At 42.3% G+C, this 17,787-nt stretch overlaps 2 protein-coding genes across 3 annotated transcripts; one reads left to right on the top strand and one right to left on the bottom strand.

Annotated features, from left to right (window-relative positions):
• Positions 1 to 679: 679 nt before the first annotated feature.
• On the top strand, positions 680 to 12,278 carry OSER1 (oxidative stress responsive serine rich 1). Of its 2 annotated transcripts, none has more exons than XM_047745485.1 (4): positions 680 to 817; positions 4,672 to 4,788; positions 7,659 to 7,772; positions 11,041 to 12,278. In XM_047745485.1, exons 2-4 carry the CDS (start codon positions 4,712 to 4,714, stop codon positions 11,726 to 11,728), a joined length of 879 nt encoding a protein of 292 aa, XP_047601441.1. In that variant the 5' UTR covers positions 680 to 817; positions 4,672 to 4,711; the 3' UTR covers positions 11,729 to 12,278. The 2 variants fall into 2 exon arrangements, with proteins under 2 accessions (XP_047601441.1, XP_047601442.1); XM_047745486.1 differs by lacking the exon at positions 680 to 817 and adding an exon at positions 3,425 to 3,454.
• On the bottom strand, positions 745 to 1,577 carry LOC125108970 (translation initiation factor IF-2-like). Its single transcript, XM_047745488.1, has 2 exons — positions 1,440 to 1,577; positions 745 to 1,290 (listed from the first exon to the last, which is right to left on the bottom strand). Exons 1-2 carry the CDS (start codon positions 1,449 to 1,451, stop codon positions 745 to 747), a joined length of 558 nt encoding a protein of 185 aa, XP_047601444.1. The 5' UTR covers positions 1,452 to 1,577.
• Positions 12,279 to 17,787: the final 5,509 nt, after the last annotated feature.

Below are 17,787 nucleotides of genomic sequence, written 5' to 3'. Positions count from 1 at the left end.
GCTTTTCCAAGGAGTCCGCGTCTGAAAAAAACGAGATTCGCTGATAAAGTCCACTTCCTCATTTAACAATTGGAGAAACTGAGGCCCAGATACGTAAAAGCAGTCGTCTCAAGTCAGAGGCATTACAGCCATTCCAATTCCAGCCTCACATTGGTGACCCTGGCCGTGCCTGATAATCTCCTCCGCTTCCCTGCAGACCAGGGGACGAGGGCTTGCGTTAGGCGCTCTGGAGATGTTGCAGGCCGTCGAGTTCCTTCGCACCAAGGAGACTCCGGCCAAGAGCTCAGCCGGGTCCCGGTGCCGCGAAGATCCCCCTACCCCGGACTCGGTCCCCGGAATTTCCGTTGCCATGGCGACTCCAGGGCGAGCACCAGACCCAGGGAGGCCTTGGAAAGCGAGGCGACTGGGCGACTGCGAAGAACAGGGCCTACTCACTCACCTGACACAGAGGAAGCGGGCACGCCCCAAACTCCGGTCCCCAGCGAACCCGCGGAGCACCGAGGATTAAGCGAGGAGAATAACAGGAAATGACGTCCATGCACGTGCTTCCGAGAGGGGCGGGTACAGGGCATTTGAGAGGCAAGGCCGGTGCCCCGCGCCTGCGCAGCCACCGCCTGCCGCGCTGCCGAGTCACTGGGGTGGGAGGAGCACGAGCAAGGGGCGGAGCGCGTGGCTGAGTGACGCAGGCTCAGTGCGACTCGGGAGGCGCGGGCTGGCCCCTCCGCGGGTTTGGATCCGGGTCAGTCAGGCGCTGCGATCTGCGAGAGACGATCTGAACTGACGGGACCGGATTCCCGGAGCGCCCAGCTGCGAGGAGGTGAGTCCCTTGACATGACGGGGAGGGGCCGCGGCATCGCGTTTCGGCCTGTGGGCCCGGACTGGCCTCGGGCGGCTTCCCCTGGGCCCGCCCGCCTCTCGTCGCGTCGTCCCCCCCGGCGTTGACTGCCTGGGCCGGGCCGGGCCGGGCCGGGGCCTCTCCGCGCCCCCTCGGCATCCGCGGCCTGGGTCGGCCCAAGCTCCGGTCTCTTTCCCCTTCCCGCGCCCCCGCGCTCCCCACCGCGTCCCGCCCCTCCGCCCGCTCCCGCCCTGCTGTAGCTTCCCCTTTTCGCCTTCCTTGGCCGCCCTTTGCCCCTTCCCGCCCTTTCCCGCTTGTTTCCGAGCCCAAGCCTCGTTGGCTGCCTCTTCGGCTCCGCTCCCGCCTTCTCCTGCATCCCTTGCGCCTCCGCGCGACTCCAGCCTCTCATTCTGGCCGGAGAGCATCCGGCAGAAGCACCTTTCCAGCTGGAGACCCTAGGCGGGCAGAGCGGAGGCCGTAATAAACAGCTCTCCACTCCCCGAGTAACCCCCCCCCCCCCCCCAATTTCTGACCCTTTGCCTTCTCGTTTAATTGCGACCGGTCCAGACTCTGGCGAGGGGACAGCATTAACACCGTGCGTTACCTCTATCCACATCGAGAGCGTAGTGGGTGAGAGAGTGTGTAGGGATGGGAATGTGTTTTGGTCTGGGGGGCCGAAAGTTGCAACCTAGACTTGATTGTGTCTTACGGGGTTGCAGGGCAGGGTTTTCTTGCCCGCACTCCGCGCTTCCTGGGAGGCTGGGAAAGTTTCTAAATCTTTAACATTGTGATGACACGCTTACGCGGGAATCCTTTATTGATCCATCTCAGGTCTTTTCAGGGTCCTGGAAATTTGGATCCAGGTTTGAGGTTAAGAGGTCATGGTTTTAAAACTACAAGATATAAATAAGACTGTGACACATGCTGTTCTTTGAAACTCAGAGAAAACCAGGAATTTGCCCTTTTGATGGAGGAACTTAGAAGAATTTTACTTGTCATTTTTGAAAGGTTGGGAAAATCCGAGGCAAAGTTAAATTGGCCCTTGTGATTTAACTTAAAACAATAGAGAGTAACTTCTAATAGGCCTTCAAACTTTACTCTCTTTGGGAATTGTCCATTCAAGAAGTCATTGCAGTGAAAATGGCAAGAAATGTTTCCATAAATTTAATATTAATGAAAAAGGGCAAACCAGTTACATGTTTCCCAGAGTTAGTTGTACAGTTCTTGATTTGAGTGAATGGGAAGCTAGGAATACAGAGGAGCGTAATAAGCCCGTTGTAATTAATTACAAACATGCTCTGATTTAGCTCTTAAGGTCATGTCTAAGACTCACCTTTGCTCTGGGTTAATATAACAGAGGGAAAAGGTGCATAATCGGAATATTGGAAATCTGAAAATAGTTTAGACAGAACTTCATCCCTAAAGTTTTACAATATAGCCAGTTTTTATTTTGGTCTCTTTTGGTTTTCAAATAATAGATCTTTTGGTGTGTCAACAAGAATGTTAACTAAGTTTGTATAAACACGTAGAGGTCACCTGAAGTGCAATTAAGTTAGGACTGTATAATTAAAAATTACATATCTGGGTGCAAAAGCTTCTTAGCACAGTGTTAGGGCAGGAATGAGATTCCAGTTCTTACAGGAATACGGTTCACAGTGCTAGTATGTGTCAGGTTTATCCTTCTCTCCCTAACATCCAGTCTAGTGCTACAGCACATGGTAGGAATTCTGTAAATATTTGTGGGTGGAATGAATTTCTGCCTGTAGGATTCAGCAGTGTCTGTTTAGATGTGATGTGTACTGATTTCCAGAGAGACCCAGAAAAGGGTTTGTGTGGGGTCTTCAGGAATGGGAAGACTATCTTCAGATGTTTTTAACTCTGTAAGAGCAAATAGTGTGAGCATTTGACTGGCTGGTCATAAAGTAATTGAGGAAAACTGTAAGCCAAACTTCAATTTAGTTCTGCCAGTGGGAACAATTTGTTTATAATTTATAGTAGCACTCTTTAGGTACTGTGGAGCTTCCAAAAATATTAGGATAGGATGTGTTATCTTTGCTTACCTCTTCCCCAGATATATAGGGTATTAGTGGGTATCTGGGAGAGGATCCCCCTCTAAATCCAAAAGCATTAGAAATCAGCAAAATATGGAATTAATAATGTTTCCTCAAGTCGAGGTGCTGGTTAAATTAACCAGCAAGATATATGTGGGGAGTGTGTTTAAATTTTTTGATTTAAGAAGTTGCAGTAAAAGCTAGCTGAATTCTTTGGAGACCGTTTTCAGTGTTTGCCAGAGAGATCTGCCTAAAATACCTTCTTCTACATGTAAGTAAATAAATAAATGAAATGAAATGATTAGTGTTAATTCCTTGCTGCTTTATTCTGCCACTGGTACACTATGATTACATTATATCAAACATATTATGACACCCTGACCTTTGGAATATTAGAGGTCTCACAATACCCTAAAACTCACCTCTGAGAAATGAGCAGATAAGGAATCAGAGAAGTTACAAGGGTCCACAGAGAGGCATTGCTCCTTCTGAGAGTGCCTGGGGGGGGGGGGCGGAAGGGGGGGAAGGGGGTTAGATGGGGTTATAGCAAGTTAGAAATAAGGAAAAGGTAAAGTTAATCCTTGGCTTCAAAACTACCATCTTCTGGTTTTTGTTTTACTTTTTTTCTTTCTGAGGCCCTGTGATGCGTTCATGGATACTTAATATTTGTTCAGATTTGATGTTAACTAATTTATTACCTTAGTGAAAAAAATCAGGAATCTAGATTTCAAAGGGTTTATTGACAGACTTCTCTGCTTCTCTGTGGTGTCTCTTATTGCTCTGATTGGCTCCGTTCCCCTTTTCTTTGTTTAAATATAAAAACCAAGGTGGAAGAATGGAGAAGTTCCATTAATCAAACTGGTTAATTAAGTGGAGATCATTTAAAGGTGTATCTAGAGAAAAATATGTATATTTTTTACTTTCCACCTTTTTCTTTTGGCAAAGTTTTATCTTTTCAAGTTGCATGCATAGTTCATTTATTTTCTATTTTTCCTGTATAATAATTAAAATAATTTGAAGCTAAAAAATGAAGGTATCAACCTTATTGGTAAGAGTGTGGAATAATCAGTAATCATTGAAGCATATTTGTAATCCTGTTTTAACAATGGTAACATCTTGATATCTGAGTATGAATATTTATATGAATATGAATATTGATATGGGTCAGAACTGCTTTAGAGAAATGCTGTCATGTGTCATGAAGTTATACTTAACGGGCATTGTTAGGGTTGGACTACACAAATATTCAGTATCATTTTAAAAGATCAGAATGCTGTAGTTGGGCTTTTTCCTTTTATTTTTGGTGCAAAGTTCATTTTGTCTGTAGGTTTCTGGACCTCTACAACTGGACAGATTTTTACCCCTTGTTAAAAACTGTACTTAAACATAAATTTCAGGTGATCTAGTTTTCAGAGCTGTGTAATAGGATATTGGCATCAAGTATTCGGACAGTTTAAATTCTACCATAATAATTGAGTAGGATACAGAATTGTTGAATCACTATGTTGTACATCTGAAACTAATATAATATGTCAACTGTACTTCAGTAAAAAAATATATTCCAATAAATACATGTTTCTGTATCATTTTATTTGTTTTTTTTTTCTTAAGAAATAAAACCTATAGTCCCCAAATGTCTATACTGAAAATTCCTTTTAGAAATAGCAATTTGCTTTTTTTCTCCCTAACAGGTAGTAATGGTATCAGGAATATAGATTTTAACAAAAGGTATACTTTGAACCTACTGTTTTCACTTTGCTCATTTTATTTTATTTTATTTTTTAGTATTAACGGCAACATCCATAGTAGTGTAAAAACTTTCACAATGAAATCTGAAGCCAAGGATGGAGAAGAGGAGAGTCTACAAACTGCTTTCAAGAAATTAAGAGTGGATGCATCAGGGTAATTAAATATGTAATATGTTATTTGGGAATTGTTTACTAGATTATAATAGCCTTTTCCACTGAAGAAGTTCTCATGCTCTCCTAAAATTTCTCATTATTCATAAAAAATGAAAATGTTAATAGTGTGACATTCTACAGAATTTTGCACAGCATTATTTTACTTACAAAAGAAACTCTTAATGTTCACTTTTGAAAAGTGGCGGCTCATTTGTACTCCCATGTTGGGTGTTTTGGTTTCCCTTAGTTTTGAGGAGGGTTCCCCACCTCACTCTTGAATCAGAATTATCAAGCAGTATCCCATCAGGAATTTCCTCATACATCTCTAGGGAATCACAGTGTTTTTCCCTAAAAGTGAATCGGCTCCATAGAAATCCACAGACATTCTTGATTTCATATGCTCTGATTGCTGAGTCTATCACTATGGAAACCTCTATTCATTAGGGTTCTGTCACTGCGATCAATAATCTTGGACCCTTTCGCCAAACTAATTAGAGCACCTGCAGACCAGCTGCTGTCTGAATGTTAATATTTCGCCCATTGCAAAATGTTCTGTGCAAGACTCTTTTCATCTCCATTCTTCACCCCAGGCCAGAAGAAATCTTGAATCTCTGATAGACACAGGAATATTTCTTTTCATGAATGGAAAATAAACCCTGGAAGCTCAGAGTGGAACACTTCACACCAAGTAATAATCACTGAGGTTTATTACCCACTTCTATGCCCTAGACACTAGCTTAAATATCTATACATGTTATTTAATCCTCACCAATTTAGAAGATAGATACAATAGTTATTCCAGTTTACAGATGAGCTGCAGATGAATTAGGTCACTGGCTAAAGGCCACATTGGTGAGAAGTGGTAGAGTCAGGATTTGAACCCAATTTGCCTCCAGAACCTGTGCTCTTAACCATTCCTTTTTATGATACCTTGAAGATACCAGGAAGAGTTGCACACAGTAGTTGGCACATAGTAAACATTAGTTGTTGTTATAGCTGTTTGTTTTTTCTGGTTTTGTTTATTTATTTATTTATGGCCTACCAGGTGAGAAGATTTACACTAATGGGTTTGCACAAGAACAGTTAATGGTGCTCCCATTTGCTTCAAATAAGTAGCTCTTTCCTCCCAGTGGCTTTTCTGATATGGTTATCTTGCCATTTAAATTGATCAGTAATTTTTAAGTCATTTTGGGAAATAAAAACAAAGCAGAGAAATAGATAGTTCCAGATTATGGTCACATCCCGTTGTGATTTCTGGTATAGAAATTTTAATTTTTTTAATGAGGAGAATGCTAGGAATGTGTATACACATACAAATTCCTTAGCATATATAAATACATATGAGTAACTCTTCGTACACGGTATTCTTTCCTGGTGTTTTAGGAAGTTGGAACACAAAATTAAACTATTTCAGTATCCCTAAAAATTTCCTGGAACATTAAAAACAAAAACAACAACAGCACCTTTGAAGATTTTATATCTTACCATATCACCTGTGGTCAGATACTGCAACCTTGTAGTATGTGATCTGTTTGGAGTAAAGTTATAGAAAGGGAAGGGGAGTAGAGGACATTTGAGAAAACCAAATAAGAGAAGAAGGGGTGAGTCATTAACCATGACTAAGCAGAATAAGACTTGTGTAATGTATCATATGGTTCTAGTTGTTTCATATTGTTGCTGATTTATAAATGGGACATCTGAGGTACTGACTCATAAACTAACCAAGCCTTGCCAGGAATTTAATATGATCCTGTTCAACAGGTTTTGATTCCCAATGGTAATTTGTCTTATCAGGATAAATCTCTCTATATTTATGAGAAAACAACATAGTCCTTTTTATCTGATTATAAATACAGTGCTTATTACAGAAAAAGTCACAAAACAAAAAGTAAAAATCTCTACCGTAACTGCTCTTAACAATCTAGGCCATCTGTACTTAACACCATACATTTTTTTGACATAGTTGAGATCATAATACATGTATAGTTGTTTATCTAATGCTGTTTTCTCTTAATGTTATAAGCATTCTCTTGTGTCATTCAAGTTCTTTGTACACTTAATTTTTAATAAACTTCGAATATTCCATTGACTAGATGCATCATCATTTATATAATGTAGTATTTTCTATTTTCTACTGGGCATTTAGGTTATTCCTATTTTTATTTTAAATTAATTTCAGTGAGCATTCTTTTATTTAGGAGGTTAAAGTGTCTTTTCTAAAGGATTGTTACTAATACCACAGCATGTATAGTAGGAGCCTAGTGTGTGTTTGTGCGTATATTGAAAAGATCTGCAAGGATTTATACCAGAATGTTAATGTTGTAAATCTCTGGGTCGTGAGATTATAGACACTCTTTTTTTTCTCTCAAATTTTTTCATCTTCTTTACTGGGAACCATTATTACGTCTGCAATTTTAAGTTGCAAAGATTTAACTTGCAGTAATATTTCAAGTTTTTTAGTTGTCAAAAATATTCCTTTTTAAGTTAGAGGGAGTCTCCTGAAGTTTTTGCTCCTCAGCTTAGTTCTCATGACTCTGATTTGCCCACATAAAATAAGTGGTCACTGTCATTAGGGTTCTCTGTGGACATAAGGCCTTATCTGGCCCAGATAAACAGCCTAAAAGTCTATTTATATCCTGCTGCTGATCATACTTAAGAATTACTCTTTGGCTTATGACTCTGCAACTGTGGGCTTGTAGGGATCCCCTAAATTTGGTTTTGGAGGGAAATTTACTCTGAAAGGTAAGAAATTCTTTGAGAAACCCCAACGACAGAGAAAGGTATTAATGCAAGTTGTGTTTGAGTTGGTGAGAACCATAAATTCTCCTCCTTTCGGTTTTCTGTAAGCTGTAAACTTTGTTGTTTCTTCAGGTCCGTAGCATCTCTGTCTGTCGGAGAAGGCACAAACGTCAGAGCATCCGTCAGAACAGCAGCAGATGATACCAAACCGAAAACCTCATGTGCATCTAAAGACAGTTGGCATGGGTAAGAGCTTCTTGCTCAGATGGTTTTTCTCCCAATACTTTAAATTACTGTAGGACTTCCCTGAGTATCCAGAAAAGAGTATGTTAGATGCAGAGCTCCAAACCCAATGATTAGGGATGAGCCATTCTTCTCAATTGAGAATATGCTGAGACTCGCTGTGTGGTTTGGTTCGTAGTCAGTTTTTATAAGTGTCCTGTGTGTGTTTGAGAAGAATGAGTCTTCTCTAGTCATTCTCGGGTTTCTTTTATGTCCATTAAATCAAGCTTTTAAATGTATTATTTAAATATTTTTTCAATAATTTTTTCTAGTCTATTAATAATTGGGAGAAGTATGTTGAAATCTTCCATATGGGAGTGAATTTGTCTGTTTTCCTCTTAAACATTTTTATTTTATGTATTTTTGAAGCCATTTTGTTAGGTTTATACAGTCTAGGTTCATCCCAGTTTAGAATGTTTTCTTCTGATGAATTGAGATTTTTAATGATGTAAGTGACATTCTTAATTCCTTATAATGGCTACTGTCTTAAAGTCTATTTTTTTCAGAATTAATATATTAGTCCAGTTGTCTTTTTGTTGACATTTGCCTATTATATCATTTTTTATCTTCTATTTTCAACCATTGTGTGTTTTAAAATTTTAGATGTGTCTCATAAATATATAGGGCCCATTTTGTTTTATTCATTCTGACAATCTTTCTAAGTTGAGTTCAGTGCATTTACATTGATTTTGATTATTGATTGATACATGTAGACTTGTTTCTGCCACTCTACGCTGTTTGTTCTACTTCTTTGTGTTTGTTTTTTGTTTTTTTACTCTTCCATCCTTCCCTCTTTGTTCTTCTCCCCTCCTTTTAAAAAGTTGTTTGAAATGGCTTTTTTTTTTTCCCCCCATCACTTTTCCTTCTCCTGGCTTGGAAATTATATGCTGTTTCTATTCTTTTAGTAGTTAGCCTTGGAATTCCACCGTACGTGCTTGTTAACAAAGACAAAAGTTATTCCAGTGACCCTTGAACAACACAGGGGTTAGGGGTGAAAAACAGAAAATCCCTGCGTGTAAGCGGGCCCACGCAGTTTAAACCCTTCTCGTTCAAGTGTCAGCTGTATTTTAACCCTCCGTACAATCTTTTTACTCTGACCTCCTAACTTCCATGTGCAGTAGCCCAATATTTTACTTTTCTCGCTTCTTTTTAATCTCACAAATAGGTTTTATTTTATTATTTAAATAGTGTTTGTTTATCTCATTGTTTCTTTGCTCACCATTATTGCATCTCAGACCTTCCATATTGGATGCCTTGCCTTTCTTTCTTCCTAAAGTACTTTCTTTAGAAATTCCTTTAACAAAGGTCTGTTGTTAATAAATAGGGTCTCTTGTAGAACTCCCCATACAGTGAATTTCAGTGGTGCCCCCTCCTTGTATAACATCATGTTCTCTTGGTAAATATACTTTCATTTATCTGAAAACGTCTTTGTTTCATCCTTGTTCTTGAAAGATAACACCTGATTTGATATGCCTGAAGTCCTAGTTCTAGATTGAGTTATTTTCTCATATCCCTGGAAGATACTCATTGTCTTCTGGCTTCATTATTGATGTTGAAAAGCCTACCTTCAGTCTTACCATTCCTCATTTTGGGAATAATCTGTCTAGTCTCTGGCTGCTTTTAAGATGTTCCAGTTTTGGAGAATCTACAGTCTTGCTACAGTGGTCTAGATGCAGACTGCTCTTTTATTTGTCCTGTTTCACGGTGCTGCCTATATCTGTAGATCTCTTTCATCAGTTCAGAAAATTTCTCAGTCCTTAGCTCTTCAGAAATCACTTGTCCTCCGTGCTCTATAGTTTTTCCTTGGGAAATGCCAGATTTCTTACTCTATCTTACATATTTTTTTAACTTCTTTTGCATTTTTTCCAAGTCAGGGATAGAGGAGGAGGAGGTCAGGGGTAGGCAGACTTTTTTTGTAAAGGGCCAGATAGTAAATATTTTAGGGTTGGAGGCCAAGAGGTGAGATTCAAGGATGTTCTGTAGGTATGGATATAAGCGAGAAAATTTCTGCCCTGCCCCATTTGCCTGATGCACACTGTCCTGGCTGGTGGACACACTTTGTGTTCAGTTGCTTAGTTTCAGGGTGAAATGATGAGCCAGATGGGGTGGGAGGATGGATGACAATACTGGAGTCAGTTTTACCCTGTGCCCTGGTGGCACCCAGATTCCAGCATGCCCTTCTTTCCTCCAGAGAGCCCCGCATAAGCCAGACTCTTGAACTGAGATTCCGCCTCTCAGGTACTGGTGGTTGCTGGCAGCAGAGCCCCAGCATGTAGATGGTACCAGCATGGGACCTCGGCCGTGGTGTGATGCATCTGGCCAGAAAGGCAGGCACAGGGAGTAGAGAACCGGGTGAACGGGGATACCCTGCCTGGTCTCTGGCTCACAGTGCTAGTCCACAGGAGCAGTATCTGGGGGCTGTATGAAAACAGCCAGTTTTGACCCACAGACTACAATTGGCTGAACTCCGTTAGAAATAATTCAGATTTATCTTCCAGTTCAGTATTTCTTTCCTTAGCTCTATTCTCCTGTTTGGCCCAGCCATTTAATTTAATTTCAAACTTTTTTTTTTTTTTTTTTAAGTTCTTTTTGGTTCTGTTTGCAGTTTTGAGTCACTTTCTCTCTTTTTTTTTTCCCTTTGCTCAACTCTTTTATTTATTTAAATATCTTATTAAAAGTGATGTAGAGCGTCTGGTAATTCCCAATATCTGAAAACTTGAGGGAGTCTAAATTTATTTGTCATCTGTTCCCAGTGGTAGAAATGAATCCTAAGTCTCTGCTCTGTGCGGTAACCATGACATCATGACACAGTGGCTGTCTGCGCCGTCAGCCGCACACAGTGGTATAGAAGTTTCTGTGTTCAGAGCACAGAGCAGAACACTTGGCTTTACAGCATCAGGTGCTTGGGGCGGGGGCTTTTCCAGACCCAATGGCTGATGGTTCCCACGCCAAGGGTTGGGACCAGGAAGTGTTCTGCACCCAATGTTTGGCCCAGGAAATGCAATTAAAAACTACCCTTTACCTCTGCTATTTCTGTAGCTTGCTAATAAGGAGATGTTGAAGTTTTTGAGATGCAGACTTAGGCAGCTTGAAAACAGAGATAGGCACATCACTTGGGGGGAAACTTAGGACCTCAGACTCAGGAGAGGAGGTAAATTTCCAGCTATCACAAAGAATCCTTTTAGGAGAGCTGTGTGTCCCAACATCTTTTTGTGCACTGTTTTCCTCTTAGGTCTACAAGGAAGTCTTCACGAGGAGCAGTGAGAACCCAGCGTCGTCGACGTTCTAAGTCTCCTGTCCTTCATCCTCCAAAGTTTATACATTGCAGTACAATAGCTTCTTCTTCCAGCAGCCAGCTCAAGCACAAAAGCCAGACTGACTCCCCTGATAGCAGCAGTGGGCTGGGAATTTCCACCCCTAAAGAGTTCACTGCAGGAGAATGCTCTACTTCTCTCGATACTAATCTCACAGGGGCAGTCGTTGAGCCTTTGAGAACTTCGGTTCCCAGGCTCCCATCAGAGAGTAAGAAGGAAGACTCCTCTGATGCTACCCAAGTCTCCCAAGCAAGTCTCAAGGCCAATGATCTCTCTGACTTTCGATCCGTTTCCAAGCTAAACCAGGGCAAGCCATGTGCATGCATAGGCAAGGAGTGCCAGTGTAAGAGATGGCATGATATGGAAGTGTATTCCTTTTCAGGCCTGCAGAGTGTCCCTCCCTTGGCCCCAGAAAGAAGATCCATGCTTGAGGACTACTCTCAGTCGCTCCACACCAGAACTCTGTCTGGCTCTCCCCGCTCCTGTTCTGAGCAAGCTCGAGTCTATGTGGATGATGTGACCATTGAGGACCTGTCAGGCTACATGGAATATTACTTGTATATTCCCAAGAAAATGTCCCACATGGCAGAAATGATGTACACCTGATAGCAAGAAGCTAAGTCCTATGCTTTAAACCAATGAAGGGTTGTCAGAGAGATTTAGTTAATGGCAGACCTTGCGGCCACGTTATGTGAGAAGACGTCTCCTTCTGCTCACTGTGCTTGCAATAAAAACTTTTCTTGGCATCTCCATTCATCTTCGTTCTTTAAACTTACTCTCTGCATTCTTACATACGCACCGAGGTGAGCAGATCAAAGGAAAATCCCTCTTCTTTAGAAAAGTTTCTGGGAGATGAAGAAACCATAATTACTTGACTGGTAGCGATGGGTATATGGTAAAAGGCTACAAGTAAAGCATTGCATTTTTCAGATCTGTTTAAGATTTGTCAGCCCAGGAAAATGAAACGTTTTGTAATTGGACTAAACATTCGTCATGCTGTAGTTGCCAGCCCAGAATTTTAGAAGTTCTATGACTGATTTAAACTGTCTCTGATTTAACACAAGTTATTGTGTCTTTCAGGGTTCCTTATGTCATTGTTAAGCCAGAGATCTAAGGTTTACATTCATTATGAATAAACTAGCTGGCCTGCCCTGTATTGTTTGAGAGAATCATTAACCGTCACCAAATAAACCCCTGCCGGGACTTGGTACATGAAGGCACGTTATGTGAAGTTTTTCAGGTAAGAAGCAGCGTGGAGCGGCTGCTTCAGTTGGAACGAGGGGGTGTAGTATTTGAAACCAGCGTGCATCTTCTCCATCGATGGCATTTTAACATCTGTGACACGTTTCAGTCACTTGTAATGTAGATCTCATACCTCAGTTTCAAATGTTCCGGATGGATATTATCTCTTTCCACTGCCCTCCTACCCAGCCAACCCAAAACAGAATTTGATACACGCGCTATCTTGTGTTTCTGGTTGGCCATCCAAAAATTCCCTCCAGCCTTCGGTAGAGGAAAAAAAATAAACAAACCTCTCCTCAGTTTCAGCTGGAGGATGAATCCCTGTCTTTTTCAGATGGCTCCAATGTGAATTTTACGCATACCACATAACATATTTTAATTCAGACCATCATCCTAAGCATTCCCATCAAATTCATTGAAAACCTGTCCAGCCATTTTAACATCATGTTAACAGAGAGTTTGTTTAAGTTTTATTTAGGTTACAAAACAAGTTTTATTCTTTACTAAAACATCCCACTGAGTGGAGTTGGTTCATGACAGCAGGTGGGGTTTGGGCTTCACACATAAGGTGATTTGCACTTGGGAGGGGTGGGAAGGGTATTCCGCGGAAAAGCCCTGAACATAGGCTGTGGGAGATCTGTGCTAGTTACTAGTTTGGTGTGGATTTAGTGACATCTGAAGGCTGTGGTTTGAGCAAGGGAGCACAGTGCCTTGCCATCACAGCCCTGGAAGCAGAGATTTCTTAATGCTAGCAGAAGGAATGTTACTGCATAGACCTAAGGCAACCTTTGGTCTCATGACTCATTTACAAATTAAGGATGCCGAAGAGCTTTTGTTTTTGTGGGTCATACTTACAAATATTTACCATATTAGAAATTAAAATTTTAAGAATATGTATTACCTGATTTTAAAATAATGATTTTATTCATGTTAACATTTTTACTTGAATTAACAAAATATTTTAGTGAAAAGAGTGGCGTTGTTTTACAGTTTTGCAAATTTCTTTAATGTTTGCCTTAATAGAAGACAATTAGATCTCATATCTGCTTCTGCATTCAACCTCTTGTGAACATTGTGTCGCGTGACCTCTAGAAAATTCTGTACACTTGTGGGAGATGAGCATGAGAAGGGCAGTTAATGTTAATATCATGACACTAGTTTTGACCTCACAGATGTCCTGAAAGAGTAGACCCCCAGAGCACACTTTAAGAACCACTGATTAGACCATTAGAGTTTCTATTGTAAAGGCACCTACCACCCACGCCCTCATCTCCACAACCAGCGTCTTGCTTCACCTTTTGTACTAGCAAGAGTGGAGTAATTCGGGCTGAGTGTGGTACTTGAATAAAGATGGTCCTCAGTCTTTTAAGTCTTTTTTAGCTTTTGAGTCCTATAGTCTGGTTATTTACTTAATTCTATATGATAACAGAACAGTCATTAGAGAATGAAGGAAGATGCGCCTTCCTTTCAAACAGAAGCTGTCATGAGCAGGGGTGTTAGGACAAAGTTCCAGTGGCTGAGTAACCGCTTGAAGAAATCCGAACTTGGGTGAAAGCTAGCATTCCAGATCCATGAGAATAAGGGTTAAGTATCTACATTTCAGTCAGAATCTCAAAACATGAATCCTGAAGCTAAAACTACTCTGTTCAGACCCAGCTGGCCAACTTTAATATGAGTGTCCCTCACTGGAATGTGCGACTTTTCGTGAGTGTGTTTATTGAATCAGTCTTTCTTGAATGCACCCTGGGAGATGGATTCAGATTGTGGATTGAGAAATTTTACTCTGATGGAAAAGTCGCATCCTGACGTGCCTTTATGAACTATTCACAGAACCTGCATTCATCCATTTAGTCAGCAAATATTCCTGGAGTGCCTGCAGCCATACGAGGTGCTGGGGATAAAACAGCAACAGAATGACATCCTTGTACTCGAGAGGATTCCAAGATCCTAAGGGCTGGGGCTGGGGACGGTGATTCCTTTCTTTGGGTGCTCAGAGAAGCTTCTGTGATGAGGTCAGTGACATTTGAGCTGAGACCCGAAGAAAGGGTAGATATAGTAGATATTTGGGGGCAGAGCATTCCGGACAGATGAAACAGCAAAGAATGTCAACATGGCTTGAAGCAGGTGAGGTCACAGAAGTGTGGGGCAGGGGCAGATCATGGAGGGCCTTGCAGGCCATTTTAAAGGATGTAAGTCCTGAATGAGGTAAGGGGCCATTTGGGGGTTTTGGAGTAGAGGTGAGGCATTATCACACTGGCCTTTCCTGAGAACACTGGCTGTTCTTTGTGAACTGGGGAGCAGGAGAAGGAGAGGCAAGGAGGCAGTTGGGAGGTCACGGCAATGGGTTTTGGTGGCTTGGACACTTGGCAGTGCAGAGGAAGAGATGTATTCTGGAACAATTTCAGAGGTACAGCCGAGGGGATTTGCTGATGGATTGGATACAGGGTATGAGAGAAAAACTGCAGTTAAGGACTGCAAAGGTTTTCAGAAGCTGGAAGTTGGCTGGAGGAGCAGATACGAGAGCAGTTGGGAGTCTGGTTTTGCTCTCACCAAGTGTAAGTTGCTTCTGAGACCCCCTGTGGTGATGTGGTAGACCTATCCTGAAGATCAGTAGGGAGGTTCAGGCTGGAGACATAAATACAGGAGCCACGAGGATAGGGGTCTTACTTAAAGCTCAGACTGGAGATCACATAGGAAGTGAATGTAGGTAAAGACCCAGACAGAGGACCAAGCTCTGGGACATTCCCATGGTAGAGAGGTCAGCGGAATGAAGAGGAACCAGCCAAAGACTAGGTAGGAGCAGCCAGTGAGGTGGGAACAGAATCCAGAGAGCAGTCCCATCGGTCAACTGAAAAAGCGTTTAATTAAGAAGGGACTTGGAAGCTGCCAAATGGTGCAGAGAAGGAAAGGTGAGCACTGGCTGTGAGCAGGCACTGGGCATACAGCGTGAGCCGGAGCGCCAGGCACTTGGTCTGTGTTCTTGCTTTTTTGTGGAATGATGATAATCCTTGCTTCAAACTACTCATAGTTTAGAGAAAGAGCCCACATGTGCAAAGGCATTTAACCCAGCCAGGAAACTTCTCTGAGAGAAGGTGGGGCTTCATCAGCTGAGTCTTCAGTGGGTTTCTATGTGCAGGCCTCTTCTCTCTATTCTGGATTATTGGGGTCATCCCCCCCACCCCCAGGCTCCCTAAGAAGTGATCCACATCTGAGAAATGAGAAAGAAACAGAGGAAGCAAGTGACTGCTCTCTCTGATCAAAGGACAGAACCACAGACAAAGAAAAGACCTGGGAAAAAGCAAGAATGGGATAGCTCTTCAAAAGTGGTTTAGAATTCATTTCAAGTTTAGTAAATTCCCTTCTGCCCAAGGAACTGGGCTTTCCTTAGGAAAAGCTGCTGTAATGCACGGATGGCCCCTAGAGGCCTCCCTTTCCTTGAAATGCACCGCCTCCATGCCGCAGGAGGGGAGAGCTGCTCAAAGCGCAGACCGCAGACCGGGTTGCCTAAGGCCAGCACCAAATTCGGCAAACAATGGACTAAAACTTTTAAGAAATCAAAGCGCCCCTTGACCGATAACTTAGTTTATCAGCTTAAAAAGTGAAAAACCATAGGGCAATGCTGAGTAAACAAGTATTGTGAAGAGTAAGGAGGACTGTGGTGTCGAGGTATTTAGTATTTAGGGGATGATCCTGACTTACCTCTTTGGTGACTATCTTATTAAGCATTCCAATTTGAGGAGCAACTTATCAAGTGAGCATAATATTAATAATAGCTAATATTTATTAGGTGTTTAGTGTGCTCCAAGCCTTTTTACAGTATTAAGTTACCCAACCATATAAGGAAGATACTGTTACCCTGAATACTAATAATCCTTCGAGGTAGGTACTTACACAAAGAATTTGTGGCTTAGGGAAATTAACAATTGGTCCAAGGTCACCCCTTGTGAGGGGCAGAACTGGGATATGAACATATACCTAACTCCACGGCTACCTACCCTGCAGAGCCTATGGCACATGGATTCATGAAGGTATAAATGTTACTAAGAAATGGTTTCTTAATTTGAAAACATACAGTGGGTTTTTTTTTTTAAGATTTTTATTTATTTATTTGACACAGAGAGATCACAAGTAGGCAGAGAGGCAGGCAGAGAGAGAGGAGGAAGCTGAGCAGAGAGCCCGATGTGGGGCTGGATCCCAGGACCCTGGGACCATGACCTGAGCCAAAGGCAGAGGCTTTAACCCACTGAGCCACCCAGGCGCCCCTAAACATACAGTGGTTCTTAACCAGGAATGAATCAGATTTGTCTGAGGGGATTTTGAGAAGAATACAACTGCCCAAGCCTTTTCTGGGAACAATCTATTCATTGGTTTGGGGTGGGGGGTAGGGATCAGCTCTGGAATCTGTTTATGTTTTTAAGTTCAACACCTGAACTTAAATCTTACGAGTACCCACCCTTGGGAGGGAACCACCATAGGGAGCTGCACGGGTGCACAGTGGCTAAATGTATCAGGCGGAACAGCCCAGTAGGACACAACAGCCTCCCAGCCTTCGAAGAGGATTACGGTGATTTGCCTAGCATTTAACTACAAAGAGTATTGACCTTGAACAACTCAAACTATCCAACTTCCACTTTGAGATGTTGCTTTCCTCTTCTCTTGAGAGCAGAGCTGGAAAGAAACGTGTGATTCTCCAGAGACCTTGGTGAGAAGTGGCAAAAGCAGAGCTCTCTGGGGTGGGCAGCGAGGCATTCTCACAAGTGAATTTGTGTAAGCAGTTCAGTCTGTCCGGCTGGCCGGATGGTGAGTTCAAACCTAGACGACGCAGTGTTTATCCAGGGCTACTTTTCTGCCCCTCCACTCGGCAAACAGCCAGCGATAGTGAGCTCAGAGGCTGTGTGTTTCTGCTTCAGGCTGAAACATGGACCCAGAAGGGGCTCTTTAACAGGGAAGGAACCAGGGAGAACTGGGAATCCACTGGGATGAAGGGAGAGAACATTTTCTGTCCATTTCTGAAATGAACAGATCTTCCATAGTGACTTTAAGGAGGCTGAGTCATGGTGGGATTTGTAGTATGTAAGATTAAGTCTGAAGTCAGATAATAATCCATTAGTCCTCAAGTGCCTTCTGCACTTGCTTTTTTAGTGATTTTTATTCTCCCCATATATCTCCATCTCCGCCCCCCCGCCCCAACAGCTTCCTGTTCTTGATGGCTCCTACCTTTCCCAGAATTACTCTATGCTTCTGCGAACCCTGGGCTCAGCTGGGATTTCCAATCATTAGTCCTGGCCACAGCTTCATGTCACAAAGATTTATTTGTCCCTTTGACTGAATTTTGGTGGGAACCTGAGTGCTGGGAATCCACCCAGGCCCTTCCCTACTGACCCTGCCGCAAGAGCTTTCTGAGGTCTGGCCTCACAGGCTCT

This window comes from Lutra lutra, chromosome 9, assembly GCF_902655055.1.
Source record: "Lutra lutra chromosome 9, mLutLut1.2, whole genome shotgun sequence".
In the NCBI taxonomy this organism is placed as follows: Eukaryota; Metazoa; Chordata; class Mammalia; order Carnivora; family Mustelidae; genus Lutra; species Lutra lutra.
This window is presented reverse-complemented; position numbering and strand designations above follow the sequence as displayed.

Bases quoted from the DNA above. Each gene is read 5' to 3' on its own strand.
- OSER1 (XM_047745485.1), top strand. From the start codon at position 4,712: ATGAAATCTGAAGCCAAGGATGGAGAAGAGGAGAGTCTACAAACTGCT. The intron at 4,789-7,658 runs GTAATTAAATAT...TTGTTTCTTCAG, and splicing joins TTAAGAGTGGATGCATCAGG to GTCCGTAGCATCTCTGTCTG. The intron at 7,773-11,040 runs GTAAGAGCTTCT...TTTTCCTCTTAG, and splicing joins TCTAAAGACAGTTGGCATGG to GTCTACAAGGAAGTCTTCAC.